Raw genomic sequence first — 25,780 nt, 5'->3', positions numbered from 1 at the left:
AACGGTCCACCACCCAAAGGACATCCAGCCAACTTGACAACTGTGGGAAGCATTGGAGTCAACATGGGCCAGCATCAATATGGAACGCTTTCATGCCCCAACAAATTGAGGCTGTTCTGAGGGCAAAAAGGGGTGCAACTCATTGTTAGTTAGGTGTTCCTAATGTTCTGTACACTGTGAACACACCTGGACTCATTGTCATCATATTAAAGTTATCTTTATTGAAAGTATTCACACTGCAGTAGATACAAAACATGACCCAACGCTGGGGGCTCGTCACTGGGAGAGAGGCCTTCTTCCAACAGGGCCCCTTTCCTCTCATTGCCAATGTGGTTCATGTTCTCATCATGTTCTGTCGTGACCAGGTACTCACACACATTTGACTCGCACTCCATTACGTACGTCCCTCTCAGCCCCAGAAGCCATCAGTCTCCAGACTAGATTTGATGTTACTCTGATTCTCTCTCCTCTCTGCAGTGACCAGGTTAGATTCTCCCTTTATCAGTCGTCTCCTCAGAGCTGCTTTCTGCTGCTTACTAAGCTGTCTCCGCACCTTTGCACGAACCACCTCCTACAACAACAATACATACATTAGTGGAAGGATTGAGTGTGAGTGACCGTGTCAGTGTATGCGTGTTTAATCATGTAAGAGAGTGTGTGTACTGACCGGTGGTATAGTAGAGCAGCTGCCTACACTGCCGGCGGTAGCCTCACTGTCCGTCCTCCTCCTGCTGTGCTCAACCACATGAAGCAGGCTGTCTGAGTCTCTGTGGAGGAGAGATCACTGGACTTTAACATGATCACCAAGCAAAGGAAACAGATTTGTCAGATGTGGCTCAAGTGGTGGAGAATGACACATTGACATACAGTTGAAGTCGGAAGTTTACATACACCTTAGCCAAATACATTTAAACTCAGTTTAAATCCTAGTAAAAATGTCCTGTTTTAGGTCAGTTAGGTTCACCACATTATTTAAAGAATGTGAAATGTCAGAATAATAGTAGAGAGAATGATTTATTTCAGCTTGTATTTCTCTCATCACATTCCCAGTGGGTCAGAAGTTTACATACACTCAATTAGTATTTGGTAGCATTGCCTTAAAATTGTTTTACTTGGGTCAAACGTTTAGGGTATCCTTCCACAAGCTTCCCACAATAAGTTGGGTGAATTTTGGCCCATTCCTCCTGACAGAGCTGGTGTAACTGAGTCAGGTTCGTAGGCCTCCTTGCTCACACACGCTTTTTCAGTTCTGCCCACAAATTTTCTATCGGATTGAAGTCAGGGCTTTGTGATGGCCACTCCAATACCTTGACTTTGTTGTCCTGAAGCCATTTTGCCACAACTTTGGAAGTATGCTTGGGGTCATTGTCCATTTGGAAGACCCATTTGCGACCAAGCTTTAACTTCCTGATTGATGTCTTGAGATGTTGCTTCAATATATCCACATAATTTTCTTTCCTCATGATGCCATCCATTTGGTGAAGTGCACCAGACCCACCTGCAGCAAAGAACCCCCACAACATGATGCTGCCACCCCTGTGCTTCACGGTTGGGATGGTGGTGTTCTGCTTGCAAGCCTCCCCCTTTTCCTTTAAACATAACGATGATCATTATGGCCAAACGGTTTTATTTTTGTTTCATGAGACCAGAGGAAAAGTCTTTACTGAAGACTCATCTCTTTAGTAGGTCATATGATTGAGTGTAGTCTGGCCTAGGAGTGTGAAGGTGAACAGAAAGGCTCTGGAGCAACGAACCGCTCTTGCTGTCTCTTCCTGGCCGGTTCCCCTCTCTTCACTGGGATTCTCTGCCTCTAACCCTATTACAGGGGCTGAGTCCCTGGCTTACTGGTGCTCTTCCATGCCGTCCCTAGGAAGGGTGCGTCACTTGAGTGGATTGAGTCACTGACGTGATCTTCCTGTCTTGGTTGGCACCCCCCTTTGGGTTGTTCCGTGGCGGAGATCTTAGTGGGCTATTCTCGGCCTTGTCTCAGGATGGTAAGTTGGTGGTTGAAGATATCCCTCTAGTGGTGTGGGGGTTGTGCTTTGGCAAAGTGTGTGGGGTTATATCCCGCCTATTTGGCCCTGTATTGGGGTATCATCGAATGGGGCCACAGTGTCTCCTGACCCCTCCTGTCTCAGCCTCTAGTATTTATGCTGCAGTAGTTCATGTGTCGGGGGGCTAGGGTCAGTTTGTTATATCTGGAGTACTTCTCCGGTCTTATCCGGTGTCCTGTGTGAATTTAAGTATGCTCTCTCCAATTCTCTCTTTCTCTCTCGGAGGACCTGAGCCCTAGGACCATGCCTCAGGACTACCTGGCATGATGACTCCTTGCTGTCCCCAGCCCACCTGGCCGTGCTGCTGCTCCAGTTTCAACTGTTCTGCCTGCAGCTATGGAACCCTGACCTGTTCACCGGACGTGCTACCTGTCCCAGACCTGCTGTTTTCAACTCTCTAGAGACAGCAGGAGCGGTAGAGATACTCTTAATGATCGGCTATGAAAAGCCAACTGACATTTACTCCTAAGGTGCTGACTTGCTGCACCCTCGACAACTACTGTGATTATTATTATTTGACCCTGCTGGTCATTTATGAACATTTGAACATCTTGGCCATGTTCTGTTATAATCTCCACCCGGCACAGCCAGAAGAGGACTGGCCACCCCTCATAGCCTGGTTCCTCTCTAGGTTTCTTCCTAGGTTTTGGCCTTACTGGGGAGTTTTTCCCTAGCCACCGTGCTTCTACACTTGCATTTCTTGCGGTTTGGGGTTTTAGGCTGGGTTTCTGTACAACACTGAGATATCAGCTGATGTAAGAAGGGCTATATAAATACATTTGATTTGAAAAGTACAATCTTTGTCCCCATGTGCAGTTGCAAACCGCAGTCTGGCTTTTTTATGGCGGTTTTGGAGCAGTGGCTTCTTTCTCGCTGAGCGGCCAGCATCTTCACAAGGTCCTTTGCTGCTGTTCTGGGATTGATTTGCACTTTTCGCACCAAAATACATTTATCTCTAGGAGACAGAACGCATCTCCTTCCTGAGCGGTATGATGGCTGGTGGTCCCATGGTGTTTATACTTGCATACTCTTGTTTGTACAGATGAACGTTGTACCTTCAGGCGTTTGGAAATTGCTCCCAGGGATGAACCAGACTTGTGGAGGTCTACAATTTTGTTCTGAGGTCTTGGCTGATTTATTTAGATTTTCTCATAATGTCAAGCAAAGAGGCACTGAGTTTGAAGGTAGGACTTGTAATACATCCAAAGGTACATCTCCAATTGACTCAAATTATGTCAATTAGCATATCAGAAGCTTCTTAAGCCATGACATCATTTTCTGGAATTTTCAAAGCTGTTTAAAGGCACAGTCAACTTAGTGTATGTCAACTTCTGACCCACTGTGATACAGTGAAACAATCTGTCTAAACAATTGTTGGAAAATGACTTGTCATGTTCAAAGTAGATGTCCTCACCGACTTGCCAAAACTATAGTTTGTTAACAAGAAATTTGTGGAGTTGTTGAAAAACAAGTTTTAATGAAGTGTATGTAAACTTCCGACTTCAACTGTACATTAACACTCTACAGGAGATTTACAGAGACGCGGTGGTGTGTGTGTGTGAAGAGACGCGGAGGTGCGTGTGAAGAGACGCGGAGGTGCGTGTGTGTGTGAAGAGACACGGTGGTGCGTGTGTGTGTGTGTGAAGAGACGCGGTGGTGTGTGTGTGTGTGTGTGTGAAGAGACGCGGTGGTGTGTGTGTGTGTGTGAAGAGACGCGGTGGTGTGTGTGTGTGTGAAGAGACGCGGTGGTGTGTGTGTGTGTGAAGAGACGCGGTGGTGTGTGTGTGTGTGAAGAGACGCGGTGGTGTGTGTGTGTGTGTGAAGAGACGCGGTGGTGCGTGTGCGAAGAGACGCGGAGTGCGTGTGCGAAGAGACGCGGTGGTGCGTGTGCGAAGAGACGCGGTGGTGTGTGTGTGTGTGAAGAGACGCGGAGGTGCGTGTGTGAAGAGACGCGGTGGTGCGTGTGTGTGTGAAGAGACGCGGTGGTGTGTGTGAGTGTGTGTGAAGAGACGCGGTGGTGTGTGAGTGTGTGTGAAGAGACGCGGAGGTGTGTGTGAGTGTGTGTGAAGAGACGCGGTGGTGTGTGTGAGTGTGTGTGAAGAGACGCGGAGGTGTGTGTGTGTGTGTGTGTGTGTGAAGAGACGCGGTGGTGTGTGTGTGTGTGAAGAGATGCAGAGGTGTGTGTGTGTGTGAAGAGACGCGGTGGTGTGTGTGTGTGTGTGAAGAGACGCGGTGGTGTGTGTGTGTGTGAAGAGACGCGGAGGTGTGTGTGTGTGTGAAGAGACGCGGAGGTGTGTGTGTGTGTGTATTAAGAGACGCGGTGGTGTGTGTGTGTGTGAAGAGACGCGGTGGTGTGTGTGTGTGTGAATAGACGCGGTGGTGTGTGTGTGTGTGAAGAGACGCGGAGGTGTGTGTGTGTGTGAAGAGTCGCGGTGTGTGTGTGTGTGAAGAGACGCGGTGGTGTGTGTGTGAAGAGACGCGGAGGTGCGTGTGTGTGTGTGTGTGAAGAGACGCGGAGGTGCGTGTGTGTGTGTGTGTGAAGAGACACGGAGGTGCGTGTGTGTGTGTGAAGAGACACGGAGGTGCGTGTGTGTGAAGAGACACGGAGGTGTGTGTGTGTGAAGAGATGCAGAGGTGTGTGTGTGTGTGAAGACGCGGTGGTGTGTGTGTGTGTGTGAAGAGACGCGGTGGTGTGTGTGTGTGTGAAGAGACGCGGTGGTGTGTGTGTGTGTGAAGAGACGGTGGTGTGTGTGTGTGTGAAGAGACGCGGTGGTGTGTGTGTGTGTGAAGAGACGCGGTGGTGTGTGTGTGTGTGAAGAGACGCGGTGGTGTGTGTGTGTGTGAAGAGACGCGGTGGTGTGTGTGTGTGTGAAGAGACGCGGTGGTGTGTGTGTGAAGAGACGCGGTGGTGTGTGTGTGAAGAGACGCGGAGGTGCGTGTGTGTGTGTGAAGAGACGCGGAGGTGCGTGTGTGTGTGTGTGTGTGAAGAGACACGGAGGTGCGTGTGTGTGTGTGAAGAGACACGGAGGTGCGTGTGTGTGTGAAGAGACACGGAGGTGTGTGTGTGAAGAGACACGGAGGTGTGTGTGTGAAGAGACACGGAGGTGTGTGTGTGTGTGTGTGTGTGTGTGAAGAGACGCGGTGGTGTGTGTGTGTGTGAAGAGACACAGAGGTGCGTGTGTGAAGAGACGCGGTGTGTGTGTGTGTGTGTGAAGAGACGCGGTGGTGTGTGTGAGTGTGTGTGAAGAGACGCGGTGGTGTGTGTGTGTGTGAAGAGACGCGGTGGTGTGTGTGTGTGTGCGTGTGTGAAGAGACGCGGTGGTGTGTGTGTGTGTGTGAAGAGACGCGGTGGTGTGTGTGAGTGTGTGTGAAGAGACGCGGTGGTGTGTGTGTGTGTGAAGAGACGGAGGTGTGTGTGTGTGTGAAGAGACGCGGAGGTGCGTGTGTGTGTGAAGAGACGCGGTGGTGCGTGTGTGTGTGAAGAGACGCGGTGGTGCGTGTGTGTGTGTGAAGAGACGCGGAGGTGCGTGTGTGTGTGTGAAGAGATGCGGAGGTGCGTGTGTGTGTGTGAAGAGACGTGGTGGTGTGTGTGTGTGTAGAGACGTGGTGGTGTGTGTGTGTGTGTGTGTGTGTGTGTAGAGACGTGGTGGTGTGTGTGTGTGTGTGTGAAGAGACGTGGTGGTGTGTGTGTGTGTGTGTGTGTGAAGAGACGTGGTGGTGTGTGTGTGTGTGTGTGTGTGAAGAGACGTGGTGGTGTGTGTGTGTGTGTGTGTGTGTGAAGAGACGTGGTGGTGTGTGTGTGTGTGTGTGTGAAGAGACGTGGTGGTGTGTGTGTGTGTGTGAAGAGACGTGGTGGTGTGTGTGTGTGTGTGAAGAGACGTGGTGGTGTGTGTGTGAAGAGACGCGGAGGTGCGTGTGTGTGTGTGTGTGAAGAGACGCGGAGGTGCGTGTGTGTGTGTGTGTGTGAAGAGACACGGAGGTGCGTGTGTGTGTGAAGAGACACGGAGGTGCGTGTGTGTGTGAAGAGACACGGAGGTGTGTGTGTGAAGAGACACGGAGGTGTGTGTGTGAAGAGACACGGAGGTGTGTGTGTGAAGAGACGCGGTGGTGTGTGTGTGTGAAGAGACGTGGTGGTGTGTGTGTGTGAAGAGACACAGAGGTGCGTGTGTGAAGAGACGCGGTGGTGTGTGTGTGTGTGTGTGAAGAGACGCGGTGGTGTGTGTGAGTGTGTGTGAAGAGACGGTGGTGTGTGTGTGTGTGTGCGGTGGTGTGTGTGTGTGTGAAGAGACACAGAGGTGCGTGTGTGAAGAGACGCGGTGGTGTGTGTGTGTGTGTGAAGAGACGCGGTGGTGTGTGTGAGTGTGTGTGAAGAGACGTGGTGTGTGTGTGTGTGAAGAGACGCGGAGGTGTGTGTGTGTGTGAAGAGACGCGGAGGTGCGTGTGTGTGTGAAGAGACGCGGTGGTGCGTGTGTGTGTGAAGAGACGCGGTGGTGCGTGTGTGTGTGTGAAGAGACGGAGGTGCGTGTGTGTGTGAAGAGATGCGGAGGTGCGTGTGTGTGTGTGAAGAGACGTGGTGGTGTGTGTGTGTGTAGAGACGTGGTGGTGTGTGTGTGTGTGTGTGTGTGTGTGTAGAGACGTGGTGGTGTGTGTGTGTGTGTGTGTGAAGAGACGTGGTGGTGTGTGTGTGTGTGTGTGTGTGTGAAGAGACGTGGTGGTGTGTGTGTGTGTGTGTGTGTGAAGAGACGTGGTGGTGTGTGTGTGTGTGTGTGTGTGTGAAGAGACGTGGTGGTGTGTGTGTGTGTGTGTGAAGAGACGTGGTGGTGTGTGTGTGTGTGTGAAGAGACGTGGTGGTGTGTGTGTGTGTGTGAAGAGACGTGGTGGTGTGTGTGTGTGTGAAGAGACGTGGTGGTGTGTGTGTGTGTGTGTGAAGAGACGTGGTGTGTGTGTGTGTGAAGAGACGTGGTGGTGTGTGTGTGTGTGAAGAGACGTGGTGGTGTGTGTGTGTGTGTGAAGAGACGTGGTGGTGTGTGTGTGTGTGAAGAGACGTGGTGGTGTGTGTGTGTGAAGAGACGTGGTGGTGGTGTGTGTGTGTGTGAAGAGACGTGGTGGTGTGTGTGTGTGTGTGAAGAGACGTGGTGGTGTGTGTGTGTGTGTGTGTGTTAAGAGACGTGGTGGTGTGTGTGTGTGTGTGTGTGAAGAGACGTGGTGGTGTGTGTGTGTGTGTGTGTGAAGAGACGTGGTGGTGTGTGTGTGTGTGTGTGTGAAGAGACGTGGTGGTGTGTGTGTGTGTGTGTGAAGAGACGTGGTGGTGTGTGTGTGTGTGTGTGTGAAGAGACGTGGTGGTGTGTGTGTGTGTGTGAAGAGACGTGGTGGTGTGTGTGTGTGTGTGTGTGAAGAGACGTGGTGGTGTGTGTGTGTGTGTGTGTGTGAAGAGACGTGGTGGTGTGTGTGTGTGTGTGAAGAGACGTGGTGGTGTGTGTGTGTGTGTGAAGAGACGTGGTGGTGTGTGTGTGTGTGTGTGTGTGAAGAGACGTGGTGGTGTGTGTGTGAAGAGACGTGGTGGTGTGTGTGTGTGTGTGTGTGAAGAGACGTGGTGGTGTGTGTGTGTGTGTGTGTGTGTGTGTGAAGAGACGTGGTGGTGTGTGTGTGTGTGTGTGTGAAGAGACGTGGTGGTGTGTGTGTGTGTGTGTGTGTGTGAAGAGACGTGGTGGTGTGTGTGTGTGTGTGTGTGTGTGTGTGTGTGTGAAGAGACGTGGTGGTGTGTGTGTGTGTGTGTGAAGAGACGCGGTGGTGTGTGTGTGTGTGTGAAGAGACGCGGTGGTGTGTGTGTGTGTGTGTGAAGAGACGCGGTGGTGTGTGTGTGTGTGTGTGAAGAGACGTGGTGGTGTGTGTGTGTGTGAAGTGGTGGTGTGTGTGTGTGTGTGTGTGTGTGTGTGTGAAGAGACGCGGTGGTGTGTGTGTGTGTGTGAAGAGACGTGGTGGTGTGTGTGTGTGTGTGTGAAGAGATGCGGTGGTGCGTGTGTGTGTGAAGAGACGCGGTGGTGCGTGTGTGTGTGAAGAGACGCGGTGGTGCGTGTGTGTGAAGAGACGCGGTGGTGCGTGTGTGTGTGAAGAGACGCGGTGGTGCGTGTGTGTGTGAAGAGACGCGGTGGTGCGTGTGTGTGTGTGAAGAGACGCGGTGGTGTGTGTGTGTGTGTGTGAAGAGACGCGGTGGTGCGTGTGTGTGTGTGTGTGAAGAGACGCGGTGGTGCGTGTGTGTGTGTGTGTGAAGAGACGCGGTGGTGCGTGTGTGTGTGTGTGAAGAGACGCGGTGGTGCGTGTGTGTGTGTGTGTGAAGAGACGCGGTGGTGCGTGTGTGTGTGTGTGAAGAGACGCGGTGGTGCGTGTGTGTGTGTGTGAAGAGACGCGGTGGTGCGTGTGTGTGTGTGAAGAGACGCGGTGGTGCGTGTGTGTGTGTGAAGAGACGCGGTGGTGCGTGTGTGTGAAGAGACGCGGTGGTGCGTGTGTGTGTGTGAAGAGACGCGGTGGTGCGTGTGTGTGTGTGAAGAGACGCGGGTGGTGTGTGTGTGTTTGAAGAGACGTGGTGGTGTGTGTGTGTGTGTGTGAAGAGACGCGGTGGTGTGTGTGTGTGTGAAGAGACGCGGTGGTGTGTGTGTGTGTGTAGAGACGCGGTGGTGTGTGTGTGTGTGTGTGAAGAGACGCGGTGGTGCGTGTGTGTGTGTGTGTGTGTGTGAAGAGACGCGGTGGTGCGTGTGTGTGTGTGAAGAGACGCGGTGGTGCGTGTGTGTGTGTGAAGACGCGGTGGTGCGTGTGTGTGTGTGTGAAGAGACGCGGTGGTGCGTGTGTGTGTGTGTGTGTGAAGAGACGCGGTGGTGCGTGTGTGTGTGTGTGTGTGAAGAGACGCGGTGGTGCGTGTGTGTGTGTGTGAAGAGACGCGGTGGTGCGTGTGTGTGTCTCCATCCTTGTGAAGAGACGCGGTGGTGCGTGTGTGTGTGTGTGAAGAGACGCGGTGGTGCGTGTGTGTGTGTGTGAAGAGACGCGGTGGTGCGTGTGTGTGTGTTTAGAGACGGTGGTGCGTGTGTGTGAAGAGAGAAGAGACGCGGTGGTGTGTGTGTGTGTGTGTGAAGAGACGCGGTGGTGTGTGTGTGTGTGAAGAGACGCGGTGAAGAGACGCGGTGGTGTGTGTGTGTGTGTGAAGAGACGCGGTGGTGTGTGTGTGTGTGTGAAGAGACGCGGTGGTGTGTGTGTGTGTGAAGAGACGCGGTGGTGTGTGTGTGTGTGTGAAGAGACGCGGTGGTGGGTGTGATCTGTACCTGAAAGGTTTGAATTCTCTGTTGGAGGAGGAGAGGTCGACCAGCTCAGGACACACATCCTCTTCCTCCTCTTCCCTCTCTTCACCAAGACCACCCATCACAGCCTCTGGACCAGTCGCTCTTTGTTCTCCTCCCCCCCTCCCTGGGTCTCTCTCTCCATCCTTGTTTTCTGTCTCAGTGTGTATCTTTGTGTCACTCACTTTGAGCCCCTCCAGTTCCAATATAGCATGCCTATACTCCTCCATGTCCATTGTATTCTCCATATCCTCCTCTTCCTCTCCCTCGTCCTCCTCTCCCTCGTCCTCCTCCTCCTCATCTGGTCCTTTAGGATCAAGCAATGCTGCGTCTCTCTCAAAGTCTTTGGTGAAGCCGCTGGCTGAGATCTCAACGTCCAGAGAAACGGAACGTCTAGAGGACAAACACAGGTTGAGTCACATTCACACACTACCTCCCTCCCCACCACCACACTACCTCCCTCCCCACCACACTACCTCCCTCCCCACAACACTACCTCCCTCCCCACAACACTACCTCCCTCCCCACAACACTACCTCCCACCACCCTACCTCCCTCCCCACCACCACCACACTACCTCCCACCCCACCACCACCACACTACCTCCCACCCCACCACCACACTACCTCCCTCCCTACCCACCACCACACCCCTCCCTCCCTCCCTACCCCCACCACCACACTACCTCCCTCCCTACCCACCACCACACTACCTCCCTCCCTACCCACCACCACACTCCCTCCCCCTACCCACCACCACACTACCTCCCTCCATACCCACCACACTACCTCCCTCCCTACCCACCACACTACCTCCCCACGCTACCTCCCTCACTACCCACCACCACACTACCTCCCTCCTACCCACCACCTCCCACCACACTACCTCCCTCCCTCCCACCACACTACCTCCCTCCCATCCACCACACACCTTCCCTCCCCCACCACCACCACCACCACACTACCTCTCCCCCTCCCTCCCACCACCACCACACTACCTCCCTCCCCACCACCACACTACCTCCCTCCCTACCACCACCACACTACCTCCCCCTCCCACCACCACCACACTACCTCCCTCCCTACCCACCACCACCACACTACCTCCCTCCCTCCCCACCACCACCACACTACCCACTCCCCACCACCACACTACCTCCCTCCCTCACTCCCCACCACCACTACCTCCCTCCCTACCCGCCACACTACCTCCCTCCCTCCCTCCCTACCCACCCACCACCACACCACACTACCTCCCTCCCTACCCACCCACCCACCACACTACCTCCCTCCCACCCACCCACCACCACCACCACTCTACCTCCCTCCCGACCCACCCACCACCACCACACAACCTACCTCCCTCCCGACCCACCACCAAACTACCTCCCTCCCTACCCACCACCAAACTACCTCCCTCCCCACCCACCACCAAACTACCTCCCTCCCTCCCCACCACACTACATCCCCACCCCTCCCTCCCCACCACCACACTCCCTCCCTCCCCACCACCACACTCCCTCCCTCCCCACCACCACACTACATCCCCCCCACCACACTACATCCCCACCAACCACACTACATCCCCACCACCACAACACTACCTCTCTACCCAACCACCACCACCACACAACCTCTCTACCCACCCACCACCACCACACAACCTCTCTACCCACCACACCAACTCCCTCCCTCCCCACCACACCACCACCCTCCCTCCCCACCACACCACCACCCTCCCTCCCCACCACACCACCACCCTCCCTCCCCACCACACCACCACCCTCCCTCCCCACCACACCACCTCCCTCCCTCCCCACCACACCCTCCCTCCCTACCCACCACCACACTACCTCCCTTCCTACCCACCACCAAACTACCTCCCTCCCCACCACCACACTACCTCCCCCTCCCTCCCTCCCCACCACCACACTCCCTCCCTCCCCACCACCAAACTACCTCCCTCCCTCCCCACCACCACACTACCTCCCTCCCTACCCACCACCAAACTACCTCCCTTCCTACCCACCACCAAACTACCTCCTTCCTACCCACCACCAAACTACCTCCCTTCCTACCCACCACCAAAGTACCTCCCTTCCTACCCACCACCACACTACCTCCCTCCCCACCACCACACTACCTCCCTCCCTCCCCACCACCACACTACCTCCCTCCCTCCCCACCACCACACTACCTCCCTCCCTCCCCACCACCACACTACCTCCCCACCACCACCACACTACCTCCCTCCCCACCACCTCCCTCCCTCCCCACCACCACACCACCTCCCTCCCCACCACCTCCCTCCCTCCCCACCACCACACCACTACACTACCTCCCTCCCTCCCCACCACCACCTCCCTCCCTCACCACCACCTCCCTCCCCACCACCACACCACCTCCCTCCCTCCCCACCACCACACTACCTCCCTCGCTCCCCGCCCACCTCCCTCCCTCCCCGCCCACCACCTCCCTCCCCGCCCACCACACTACCTCCCTCCCCGCCCACCACCTCCCCTCCCCACCACCACACTATTACCTCCCTCCCTCCACACTACTACCTCCCCTCCCTCCACACCACCTCCCTCCCTCCCTCCACACCACCCCCTCCCTCCCTCCACACCACCCCCTCCCTCCACTACACTACCTCCCACCCACCCACCCTACCTCCCTCCCACCACCACCTCCCTCCTCCCACCACCAAACTACCTCCCTCCCTCCCCACCACCACACTACCTCCCTCCCTACCCACCACCACACTACCTCCCTCCCTACCCACCACCAAACTACCTCCCTTCCTACCCACCACCAAACTACCTCCCTTCCTACCCACCACCAAACTACCTCCCTTCCTACCCACCACCAAACTACCTCCCTTCCTACCCACCACCAAACTACCTCCCTTCCTACCCACCACCACACTACCTCCCTTCCTACCCACCACCACACTACCTCCCTCCCCCCACCACCACACTACCTCCCTCCCTCCCCACCACCACACTACCTCCCTCCCTCCCCACCACCACACTACCTCCCCACCACCACCACACTACCTCCCTCCCCACCACCTCCCTCCCTCCCCACCACCACACCACCTCCCTCCCCACCACCTCCCTCCCTCCCCACCACCACACCACTACACTACCTCCCTCCCTCCCCACCACCACCTCCCTCCCTCACCACCACCACCTCCCTCCCCACCACCAAACTACCTCCCTTCCTACCCACCACCAAATTACCCCCCTCCCTCCCCTCCCCCCACCACCACCTCCCTCCCCCCCACCACCACCTCCCTCCCCACCACCACACCACCTCCCTCCCTCCCCACCACCACACTACCTCCCTCCCTCCCCGCCCACCTCCCTCCCTCCCCGCCCACCACACTACCTCCCTCCCTCCCCGCCCACCACCTCCCTCCCCACCACCACACTACTACCTCCCTCCCTCCACACTACTACCTCCCTCCCCTCCACACCACCTCCCTCCCTCCCTCCACACCACCCCCTCCCTCCCTCCACACCACCCCCTCCCTCCACTACACTACCTCCCACCCACCCACCCTACCTCCCTCCCACCACCACCTCCCTCCTCCCACCACCACCTCCCTCCCCACCGCCACCACACCACCTCCCTCCCCACCACACTACCTCCCCCCCCTCCCCCACCACCACACTACCTCCCTCCCCACCACCACACTACCTCCCTCCCTCCCCACCACCACACTCCCTCCCTCCCCACCACCACACTCCCTCCCTCCCCACCACCACACTACCTCCCTCCCTCCCCACCACCACACTACCTCCCTCCCTCCCCACCACCACACTACCTCCCTCCCCACCACCTCCCTCCCTCCCCACCACCACACCACCTCCCTCCCTCCCCCCACCACCACACCACTACACTACCTCCCTCCCTCCCCACCACCACCTCCCTCCCTCACCACCACCTCCCTCCCCACCACCAAACTACCTCCCTTCCTACCCACCACCAAATTACCTCCCTCCCCCCACCACCACCTCCCTCCCCCCCCACCACCACCTCCCTCCCCACCACACCACCACCCTCCCTCCCCACCACACCACCACCCTCCCTCCCCACCACACCACCACCCTCCCTCCCCACAACACCACCTCCCTCCCTCCCCACCACACCCTCCCTCCCTACCCACCACCACACTACCTCCCTTCCTACCCACCACCAAACTACCTCCCTCCCCACCACCACACTACCTCCCCCTCCCTCCCTCCCCACCACCACACTCCCTCCCTCCCCACCACCACACTACCTCCCTCCCTACCCACCACCAAACTACCTCCCTTCCTACCCACCACCAAACTACCTCCCTTCCTACCCACCACCAAACTACCTCCCTTCCTACCCACCACCAAACTACCTCCCTTCCTACCCACCACCACACTACCTCCCTCCCCACCACCACACTACCTCCCTCCCTCCCCACCACCACACTACCTCCCTCCCTCCCCACCACCACACTACCTCCCTCCCTCCCCACCACCACACTACCTCCCTCCCTCCCCACCACCAAACTACCTCCCTTCCTACCCACCACCACACTACCTCCCTTCCTACCCACCACCACACTACCTCCCTCCCCTCCCCACCACCACACTACCTCCCTCCCTCCCCACCACCACACTACCTCCCTCCCTCCCCACCACCACACTACCTCCCTCCCTCCCCACCACCACACTACCTCCCTCCCCACCACCTCCCTCCCTCCCCACCACCACACCACCTCCCTCCCCACCACCTTCCTCCCTCCCCACCACCACACCACTACACTACCTCCCTCCCTCCCCACCACCACCTCCCTCCCTCACCACCACCTCCCTCCCCACCACCAAACTACCTCCCTTCCTACCCACCACCAAATTACCCCCCCCACCACCACCTCCCTCCCCCCACCACCACCTCCCTCCCCACCACACCACCACCCTCCCTCCCCACCACACCACCACCCTCCTCCCCACCACACCACCACCCTCCCTCCCCACCACACCACCTCCCTCCCTCCCCACCACACCCTCCCTCCCTACCCACCACCACACTACCTCCCTTCCTACCCACCACCAAACTACCTCCCCCTCCCTCCCCACCTCCCCCTCCCTCCCTCCCCACCACCACACTCCCTCCCTCCCCACCACCAAACTACCTCCCTCCCTCCCCACCACCACACTACCTCCCTCCCTACCCACCACCAAACTACCTCCCCTTCCTACCCACCACCAAACTACCTCCCTTCCTACCCACCACCAAACTACCTCCCTTCCTACCCACCACCAAACTACCTCCCTTCCTACCCACCACCACACTACCTCCCTCCCCACCACCACACTACCTCCCTCCCTCCCCACCACCACACTACCTCCCTCCCTCCCCACCACCACACTACCTCCCTCCCTCCCCACCACCACACTACCTCCCTCCCTCCCCACCACCACACTACCTCCCCACCACCACCACACTACCTCCCTCCCCCACCACCTCCCTCCCTCCCCACCACCACACCACCTCCCTCCCCACCACCTCCCTCCCTCCCCACCACCACACCACTACACTACCTCCCCTCCCTCCCCACCACCACCTCCCTCCCTCACCACCACCTCCCTCCCCACCAAACTACCTCCCTTCCTACCCACCACCAAATTACCTCCCCCCCCCCACCACCACCTCCCTCCCCCCACCACCACCTCCCTCCCCACCACCACACCACCTCCCTCCCCTCCCCACCACCACACTACCTCCCTCCCTCCCCGCCCACCTCCCTCCCCTCCCCGCCCACCACCTCCCTCCCCGCCCACCACACTACCTCCCTCCCCGCCCACCACCTCCCTCCCCACCACCACACTATTACCTCCCTCCCTCCACACTACTACCTCCCTCCCTCCACACCACCTCCCTCCCTCCCTCCACACCACCCCCTCCCTCCCTCCACACCACCCCCTCCCTCCACTACACTACCTCCCACCCACCCACCCTACCTCCCTCCCACCACCACCTCCCTCCCTCCCCACCACCAAACTACCTCCCTCCCTCCCCACCACCACACTACCTCCCTCCCTACCCACCACCAAACTACCTCCCTTCCTACCCACCACCAAACTACCTCCCTTCCTACCCACCACCAAACTACCTCCCTTCCTACCCACCACCAAACTACCTCCCTTCCTACCCACCACCAAACTACCTCCCTTCCTACCCACCACCAAACTACCTCCCTTCCTACCCACCACCAAACTACCTCCCTTCCTACCCACCACCACACTACCTCCCTTCCTACCCACCACCACACTACCTCCCTCCCCACCACCACACTACCTCCCTCCCTCCCCACCACCACACTACCTCCCTCCCTCCCCACCACCACACTACCTCCCCACCACCACCACACTACCTCCCTCCCCACCACCTCCCTCCCTCCCCACCACCACACCACCTCCCTCCCCACCACCTCCCTCCCCACCACCACCACACCACTACACTACCTCCCTCCCTCCCCACCACCACCTCCCTCCCTCACCACCACCTCCCTCCCCACCACCAAACTACCTCCCTTCCTACCCACCACCAAATTACCTCCCTCCCTCCTCCCCCCACCACCACCTCCCTCCCCCCACCACCACCTCCCTCCCCACCACCACACCACCTCCCCCTCCCCCCACCACCACACTACCTCCCTCCCTCCCCGCCCCACCTCCCTCCCTCCCCGCCCACCACACTACCTCCCTCCCTCCCCGCCCACCACCTCCCTCCCCACCACCACACTACTACCTCCCTCCCTCCACACTACTCCCTCCCTCCCTCCACACCACCCCCCTCCCTCCCTCCACACCACCCCCTCCCTCCACTACACTACCTCCCACCCACCCACCCTACCTCCCTCCCACCACCACCTCCCTCCTCCCACCACCACCTCCCTCCCCACCGCCACCACACCACCTCCTCCCCACCACACTACCTCCCACCCACCCACCCTACCTCCCTCCCACCACCACCTCCCTCCTCCCACCACCACCTCCCTCCCCACCGCCACCACACCACCTCCCTCCCCACCACACTACCTCCCTCCCTCCCCCACCACCACACTCCCTCCCTCCCCACCACCACACTACCTCCCTCCCTCCCTCCCCACCACCACACTCCCTCCCTCCCCACCACCACACTCCCTCCCTCCCCACCACCACACTACATCCCCCCCACCACACTACATCCCCACCAACCACACTACATCCCCACCACCACAACACTACCTCTCTACCCACCCACCACCACCACCACACAACCTCTCTACCCACCCACCACCACCACACAACCTCTCTACCCACCCACCACCACCACCACACCACCTCCCTCCCTCCCCACCACACCAACTCCCTCCCTCCCCACCACACCACCACCCTCCCTCCCCACCACACCACCACCCTCCCTCCCCACCACACCACCACCCTCCCTCCCCACCACACCACCTCCCTCCCTCCCCACCACACCCCTCCCTCCCCACCACACCCTCCCTCCCTACCCACCACCACACTACCTCCCTTCCTACCCACCACCAAACTACCTCCCTCCCCACCACCACACTACCTCCCCCTCCCTCCCTCCCCACCACCACACTCCCTCCCTCCCCACCACCACACTACCTCCCTCCCTCCCCACCACCACACTACCTCCCTCCCTACCCACCACCAAACTACCTCCCTTCCTACCCACCACCAAACTACCTCCCTTCCTACCCACCACCAAACTACCTCCCTTCCTACCCACCACCAAACTACCTCCCTCCCTACCCACCACCACACTACCTCCCTCCCTCCCCACCACCACACTACCTCCCTCCCTCCCCCCCACCACCACACTACCTCCCTCCCTCCCCACCACCACACTACCTCCCTCCCTCCCCACCACCACACTACCTCCCTCCCTCCCCACCACCACACTACCTCCCCACCACCACCACACTACCTCCCTCCCCACCACCTCCCTCCCTCCCCACCACCACACCACCTCCCTCCCCCACCACCTCCCTCCCTCCCCACCACCACACCACTACACTACCTCCCTCCCTCCCCACCACCACCTCCCTCCCCACCACCTCCCTCCCCACCACCACCCTCCCCACCACCAAACTACCTCCCTTCCTACCCACCACCAAATTACCTCCCTCCCCCCCACCACCACCCTCCCCCCACCACCACCTCCCTCCCTCCCCACCACCACACTACCTCCCTCCCTCCCCGCCCACCTCCCTCCCCGCCCACCACACTACCTCCCCACCACCACACTATTACCTCCCTCCTCCACACTACTACCTCCCTCCCTCCACACCACCTCCCTCCCTCCCTCCACACCACCCCCTCCCTCCCTCCACACCACCCCCCCTCCCTCCACTACACTACCTCCCACCCACCCACCCTACCTCCCTCCCACCACCACCTCCCTCCTCCCACCACCACCTCCCTCCCTACCCACCACCAAACTACCTCCCTCCCTCCCCACCACCACACTACCTCCCTCCCTACCCACCACCAAACTACCTCCCTCCCTACCCACCACCAAACTACCTCCCTTCCTACCCACCACCAAACTACCTCCCTTCCTACCCACCACCAAACTACCTCCCTTCCTACCCACCACCACACTACCTCCCTTCCTACCCACCACCACACTACCTCCCTCCCTCCCCACCACCACACTACCTCCCTCCCTCCCCACCACCACACTACCTCCCTCCCTCCCCACCACCACACTACCTCCCTCCCTCCCCACCACCACACTACCTCCCCACCACCACCACACTACCTCCCTCCCCACCACCTCCCTCCCTCCCCACCACCACACTACCTCCCTCCCTCCCCACCACCACACTACCTCCCCACCACCACACTACCTCCCTCCCTCCCCACCACCACACTACCTCCCTCCCTCCCCACCACCACACTACCTCCCTCCCTCCCCACCACCACACTACCTCCCCACCACCACCACACTACCTCCCTCCCCACCACCTCCCTCCCTCCCCACCACCACACCACCTCCCTCCCCACCACCTCCTCCCTCCCCACCACCACACCACTACACTACCTCCCTCCCTCCCCACCACCACCTCCCTCCCTCACCACCACCTCCCTCCCCACCACCAAACTACCTCCCTTCCCTACCCACCACCAAATTACCTCCCTCCCTCCCCCCACCACCACCTCCCTCCCCCCACCACCACCTCCCTCCCCACCACCACACCACCTCCCTCCCCACCACCACACTACCTCCCTCCCTCCCCGCCCACCTCCCTCCCTCCCCCCGCCCACCACACTACCTCCCTCCCCGCCCACCACCTCCCTCCCCACCACCACCACACTACCTCCCTCCCTCCCACCACCACCTCCCTCCTCCCCTCCACCACCTCCCTCCCCACCGCCACCACACCACCTCCCTCCCCACCACACTACCTCCCTCCCTCCCCCCACCACACTACCCCCTCCCTCCCCACCACCACACTACCTCCCTCCCTCCCCACCACCACACTACCCCCCTCCCTCCCCGCCCACCACCTCCCCCCCACCACCACACTACCTCCCTCCCCGCCCACCACCACACTACCTCCCTCCCTCCCCACCACCACCACACTACCTCCCTCCCTCCCCACCACCACCACACTACCTCCCTCCCTCCCCACCACCACCACACTACCCCCTCCCTCCCCGCCCACCACCTCCCTCCCCCCACCACACTACCTCCCTCCCTCCCCGCCCACCACCTCCCTCCCCTCACCTACCTCCCCTCATGACAAATGCCCCACTGGTAGAGATAATAGCAAACATGCTGAATTACCTGATGTCTTTGAAGGTTGGGTACAGCTCACTCTCATAATTGTATCTTTTGGCAAAGAAATCTCGTATACATTTGACATCCCGGTCAAAATACCTGTAGACAAGACAGGAAAGTTTCTCTAGCTATGTATTTGAGTGTGTGTGGTGTGCTTTTCTCCATGTGCAGTTCTCATCAGTGACAGGGTATGAGTGTGTGTGTGCGTGTGCCTCACCACTCTGCATTGAAGTGTGTGGTAGACACCATTTGGGGGAAGTCGATCATGGTCACGTGATCGTGGTCGTCCAGCATCAGGTTAAACTCATTGAAGTCCCCGTGGATCAGGCCATGATTGGCCAGCTTCACTATCAGCTCCATGACATCATTGTACATGGAGGACGGGTCTTCCAGCTCACGCACCTGACAGCTGTCAATCAGTCAGACCACAAACATAACAGCCAATCAGAGGGCTAGAATTGCACATGTGAGATGAAAGAGATACAGAAAGATTGAGAGAAAGACAAAGGTGTGTCAAAAGAAAAAGAGCAAAGCAGGTACGCAAAGAGAATAGGAGAGAGAAAGATGGGCAGAGAAACAGAAATGGTGTGTGTATTTTACTAACAGTGGGTATCCATTGATGAGCTCCATAACCACAGCGTGTCTGTTATAGTCAATGGGCTTAGGGACAGGAAACCCTCGTTCGTACAGGGCCTGAGAGGAGAGACATAAAGCTGTCAGAGACACTGTCACCAGCAGCTGAATAACTTATCTATGGTCACCAGGACTTCACCATACACACTTCACAGTAGGGCTGAGTCTTGTTTTCAGAAGAAGCAAGCCGGTGCCAAGTACCTTCATGTAGGCGTACTCCTTCATGGCCGAGAGGCGTGAGAGGTAAAGCCAGGACATGTTCTTCCTGTGTTTGTGGTAGTCTCTCTTGTTCTTCAGGTTCCTGAAGGAGGTCCTTCCCAGCCTGTGGAGCTTCAGCGCGTACTGCTCCCCCTCTGGACTGGCCACGATGTAGATATCTACAGGATGAACACCACACAATATACAAACCACTTACCTCTAGAACAGACACTCGATTCTACTCAGACACAAATCCAACAACATTACCATTAAGCCTGAGTTGTTTCACTAAATTGGATCACTCCAATATATTGGTATCACTCCGCGGCGGAGGGATACATCCGAGGTGTAGATTTACAGATTTACTCCCATGTCATGGCTGGGGTCCGCCCCTATATATAGACCCCATGGCCGCGACACACGTGCTCTCTCTTTCTCGGCACGCGTCCGTATGGTTTGAGGTACAAACTTCCTGAAGTTCACTGGTAAGTGTAATATCTTGCCTGGAAGTATACTCACTGGCTGTTTGCAGCCTGGAGCAGCTGGCCACATGGCCAGTCCCTCCTCTTGAGCGCTCCACTCGCTGCGAGCAGTTGATCTGGATCTTCCATGTGGGGGGGGGTGTCGTACTTGTGTTTCGTTAGCATCACACTACAACTCTGTGTCTGGGACACCTTGGTAACTGCCCGAGACCAGGGAACTCTGTGGCATTCGAGACCGCACCGCCTTAGTCTGTGGGCTTGGCCGCTGAACGGCACCAATGGTCCATGTTAGGACTGCAGGAGGGTGTAATGAACACCATGCAGAGTGCAAGGGCGCTGGTTACAACAGCGGCATAGTTGTTCTGCTCTTGGTGTACTGGTATTGAGGTTGTGCCCGAGCCATGCAGGGTACAGTATGTCCTCCAATACCTGCAGTCTCACTTGGATGAGGGCTTGGCAGCCTCTACACTGAGTGGGTATTTGGCTGCTATATCTACCTGCCATGTGGACAGGCCAGTGGAGCGCCATTCCTTAGTCTCCAGGTTTATGAAGGGGGTTCGTCGCCTGCGTCCAGCTCGGACCCGCTCAATGACGAGCTGGGATCTGGATGTGGTCTTGGCAAAGCCACCGTAGGAACCGTTGGAGTCTGCCTCCCTGAAACATCTCTCTATGAAGGTGGCTTTCTTGGTAGTGATTACTTCCATGAAGAGGGTGGGTGAGTTTCATGCTCGTTCAGTAAGTTCTGAGTGCTACCGGATGGACCCTGGTGGGAGGAGTATATATCTCCGTCCCAACTCTTCATTCCTCCCGAAGGTTCTGTCAGACAGGCATGTGAACATCCCTTTATCCTGTCTGCTTACGACCCCCCGGAGTGGGGGTCCCTCCAGCATGCTGTGCCCTGTGCAGGAACTGGCTGCCTTTGTGGAGCGGACATGGTCAGTGAGAACAACAGACCAGCTCTTTGTCTGCTATGGTGAGAGTCCTGGGGGCTGGGCTATCAAAGCAGAGGCTCTCTCACTGGACCGTGGACACAATTACAACAGCATACCGCAGTGCTGGGATCTGTGGTGGCACATTCAACACAACGTGTGGCTGCGTCCTGGGCCCTACTGAGAGGAGTGCCCTCGCTGATATCTGTGCTGCGGCCAGCTGGGCTTCCTCTTGCACCTTTGCTAGGTACTAATCGGGTAAATGTGGAACCTCCCTCTGCATCTCCTCCAATTCTCGGGACTGTGCTGGGACCCCCCTTCCACATTGATGGCCCCTGCGTCTCGGTCCCGCGCTGGGACTTCACCGCTGGCTGGCCAGGTCCCTCTAGCATCGACTAAATCTGGTACGGGTATACCAATATATTGTGAGTAATCCAATATAGTGAAACATAACGAAGGTTACGCATGTAACCACAGATCCATATAGCTCACATAACCGTGGTTACATATGTAACCTTCATTGTGTGTTTGTGTGTGAGGTATGTTACCTATGTGTGTGTTGGAGAGACAGGGTGGATGGTTAGTACTTACCCGAGTGTGTGTGTTTCTGGTCAGTTCTTACCTGACTCTTTCCCAACTCCCATCTGGTTCCCGACAGAAAGGAGTATTTCTCTAGAGCAGAACGTCTTCAAAGCCAGGTAGTCATAGCCCCCATAGTTCAGACGGTAGCCATGTACCACTGGAAAACACACACACAATTCACGTGGGGCCTGTAGATTCCTCCATAATGCATATACTGTGGTGACAGACTCAGGTTTTGAGGAATGGAAATATGTGGCAAACTGATTTCAGGGTGAACCTGTTTAAACGAAGCATTGTAACTGTTCTTACTCTTAGTACGCTCGTAGGCCACTATTTTGTGCTTAACGAGCTCTCTGAGGATCTTGTTGCAGCCTCCGTGACGCAGGCTGGCGATGGAGGATATGAGGCTGACTGGAACTACCTCATGGTTTTTCATCCCCATCTCAACCTGCAGGGAGCAACAGTCAGTTACAAACCAATACGACCAACAACACCTTAATAAGTAACGATTGATGGCCATAGAACTGCTTGAGTGGGGCACGATGTACAGTACACACTATTACTGGCCACCACGGCCCGAGGGCGTTATTAAAATATAAAAACGCTAACAGGACATTTACTTACCGCTGTGAGGACACGGAAGTCATCTCTGGACAGATACCTCAAAACTACAACATTTAATTTGCCCATATTACCACTGTAATTTGTTGTAACCCCTTGAATATTGTGTTAATTTGCTGAGATACTACGCATCCTGCTGTAAACGCATGTGCAACCCGGAAGTAAAGTATCTAAGACGTTACCTTCGTCTAATACTACGTCACGTCCTGCTACTGGTAAAAGTTTTTATTTTATATATTGTACACAAACGACATAAAAACAAGGCGAACAGCTTTCAATATAATTTCATATTCATAGATTGCCATTCATGTTCGAATAAATGCGGTTACTCATCTGTAAATAAGTTGTGAGAATGTGTTGTATTGTTTCTTTTTCTCAGACAGGACAATCTGTTGACGCTATAGACGTCACTGTCTTTTTGCCACATCATTCGTTGCTATCTACCGCCATCTAGTGCTCAAAGTTAGTAAGTGTCGCTAATCATCACGGGCACAAATCAAGTCTGTCTGTGGCACAAAGCACCACTGTTGGCTTTTTCAGTCTCTGAATAAATATGCATAAATATCAATATATCATGGTCCTGGGAACCCAGGGTGTGCACTGCAGGCTTTGAATCTGACAGCAGTCTAGCTAGCATAGGCTATATCGTTGAAGTTAGGGCAATGTTGCTCAGTATACTTTTGATCGGCCCTAACTTCGGACTTAAAAGGTCGTTTTTCTATTTATTATGACCTCTCCATGGTGAAAGCGTACAGTGAAACACTCAATATTGAATTCAGAACACTGGGCTGTGAAACAGTTTCACTGGGCATTGACACACATTCCATTCTAAAATCACTTATTTGTGTGTGTGTGTGTGTGTGTGTGTGTGTGTGTGTGTGTGTGTGTGTGTGTGTGTGTGTGTGTGTGTGTGTGTGTGTGTGTGTGTGTGTGTGTGTGTGTGTGTGTGTGTGTGTGTGTGTGTGTGTGTGTGTGTGTGAGGGTGTTAAACAGAGATTTACAGGCGGGGTGTTCTGTTGCCATGGCCGTGGGATTCTGGGCATTCCATGGGCAGGTAGGATCTAAACAGAGGCAGTCATGTTTGTGTGTGTGTTTGTGAGTTTGTGTGTGTGAGAGAGAGAGAGAGAGAGAGAGAGATAAAGAAAGAAAGTGTGAGAGAGGTAGAATCTAAACAGAGCTTGTGTGTGTGTTTACCTCACTGCCCTACAGGCACATTTCTGTTCTCAGTTCTACACACACACACACACACACACACACACACACACACACACACACACACACACACACACACACACACACACACACACACACACACACACACACACACACACACACACACACACACACACACACACACACACACACGCACACTGAGTACTCATCCCTAGGCTGTGTTGACTTAGTGGAATTCCTCTGCTGGTTTATTTAACATTCTGTGGTTCAGCAAGTGGCTGTCCAAAAGAAGCCAGATATGCACTGACTGTGTGTCTGTCTGTGTGTGTGTGTTTTTGCTTGTCTTTCTGTGTGTGTGTGTGTGTGTGTGTGTGTGTGTGTGTGAGAGTTTATGTGTCAGGCCATGCCTTTAGGTAGCCTACAGTATTTAGTTTGCCAACCTTTAGCTGTTGGCTGAAGTGAGAATGTTTATGTAAGATCTACCTGATGTGGTGTTGACTAGGTGTGTGTGTGTGTGTCTGAGAGTGTGCACTACTTTGCATCATACATGCTTGTCTGTGTTTATGAGTGCTCAGCACGTGTCTCTGCCTTAGAGTGTCTGTGAGTCTGTGAGTTCCCGCGTGCTGGCTGTGTGACATATGTGATGGTAAGCAGCTTGTGTGTGTGTGTGTGCGTGTGTGTGTGTGTGTGTGTGTGTGTGCGTGTGTGTGTGTGTGTGTGTGTGTGTGTGTGTGTGTGTGTGTGTGTGTGTGTGTGTGTGTGTGTGTGTGTGTGTGTGTGTGTGTGTGCGTTTGTGTGTGATTGATAGCTTCCACAGGTAACATATAGAGCTTAAAAAACATAATGGACTGATAGTTTCCTCCAGCTGCAGTACCTTATTTGTATCCTAGATGGCGCCGCGACACACTGTACAACACTACCATGGGACTTGAGTCTTTGTTTTGGCTCATTGTCATCTCTCAGGTGCTATTTAGCATTTATACAATGTGGGCTGGTTTTCATCAATCTGGTGTTCAGAGAGGGGAGCCATAGACATGAAGGGCTGCTTGATTAGAGGGATAACAGAGATACATCCTGGAGCATCAGGAGGCCAACATTATAGAATAGACTGCTCATAGAAATATATAGTTCATAAAAAACAAGGTCCCTTCAGCACTATAAACTACATATCTGTCTGTAACATTCCGAACGCTTCACCATATGAAACACCCCTGGGTAGATTCTCATTTAGGAACCATGTCCGAGGCTATTTGTTAACAAGGAATTATTAGGAAGTCCCTCCCTCCTTCCCTCCCTCTGGACCCGGGCCAAGGCAGGCACATGACAGCACTCTGAGAGTTGAACTTCTAGATCTAATATTCTGATTTTGATTGGATAATCCTGTCATACTGTCATTTAATTAAACATGTTCAGGAGGAATCTCCACCATCTTGATATTCACTACAAATCTCCCCAAATCTATATTTTATGTGGTTGATTATGCGTGTGTGGTTGGCTGGTGTCTTGTGGTGTGAGTAGATAATCAGGTTTTTGTGTGTGTTATGGTCCTTAGGGTCTTGTGGTCTGATAAAGCTGACTGAATGACAGATTGCTGGTCCTGTTATTAGTATTAGCCTATACACTGACTATACCAAACATTAGGAACACCTTCCTAATATTGAATCGGTGGCCATATTGCTTCTATCCACCAGATCGCTGGTCCTGTTATTAGTATTAGCCTATACACTGACTATACCAAACATTAGGAACACCTTCCTAATATTGAGACGGTGGCCATATTGTTTCTATCCTCCAGATCGCTGGTCCTGTTATTAGTATTAGCCTATACACTGACTATACCAAACATTAGGAACACCTTCCTAATATTGAGACGGTGGCCATATTGCTTCTATCCTCCAAACAAATATTGATTTGTAGACACAAATGGATGGTAAA

At 55.7% G+C, this 25,780-nt stretch overlaps 1 protein-coding gene across 1 annotated transcript; it reads right to left on the bottom strand.

Annotated features, from left to right (window-relative positions):
- Nucleotides 1–201: 201 nt before the first annotated feature.
- Nucleotides 202–22,833, bottom strand: riok2 (RIO kinase 2 (yeast)). Its single transcript, XM_064937086.1, has 10 exons — nt 22,676–22,833; nt 22,361–22,499; nt 22,092–22,208; nt 20,062–20,237; nt 19,832–19,920; nt 19,445–19,636; nt 19,234–19,326; nt 9,368–9,775; nt 668–767; nt 202–571 (listed from the first exon to the last, which is right to left on the bottom strand). Exons 1-10 carry the CDS (start codon nt 22,739–22,741, stop codon nt 410–412), a joined length of 1,542 nt encoding a protein of 513 aa, XP_064793158.1. The 5' UTR covers nt 22,742–22,833; the 3' UTR covers nt 202–409.
- Nucleotides 22,834–25,780: the final 2,947 nt, after the last annotated feature.

This window comes from Oncorhynchus masou, chromosome 25 (assembly GCF_036934945.1).
Source record: "Oncorhynchus masou masou isolate Uvic2021 chromosome 25, UVic_Omas_1.1, whole genome shotgun sequence".
Taxonomy (NCBI): domain Eukaryota; kingdom Metazoa; phylum Chordata; class Actinopteri; order Salmoniformes; family Salmonidae; genus Oncorhynchus; species Oncorhynchus masou.
The sequence above is the reverse complement of the archived record's forward strand: the minus strand, read 5'-3'. Positions and strand labels throughout refer to the sequence as shown.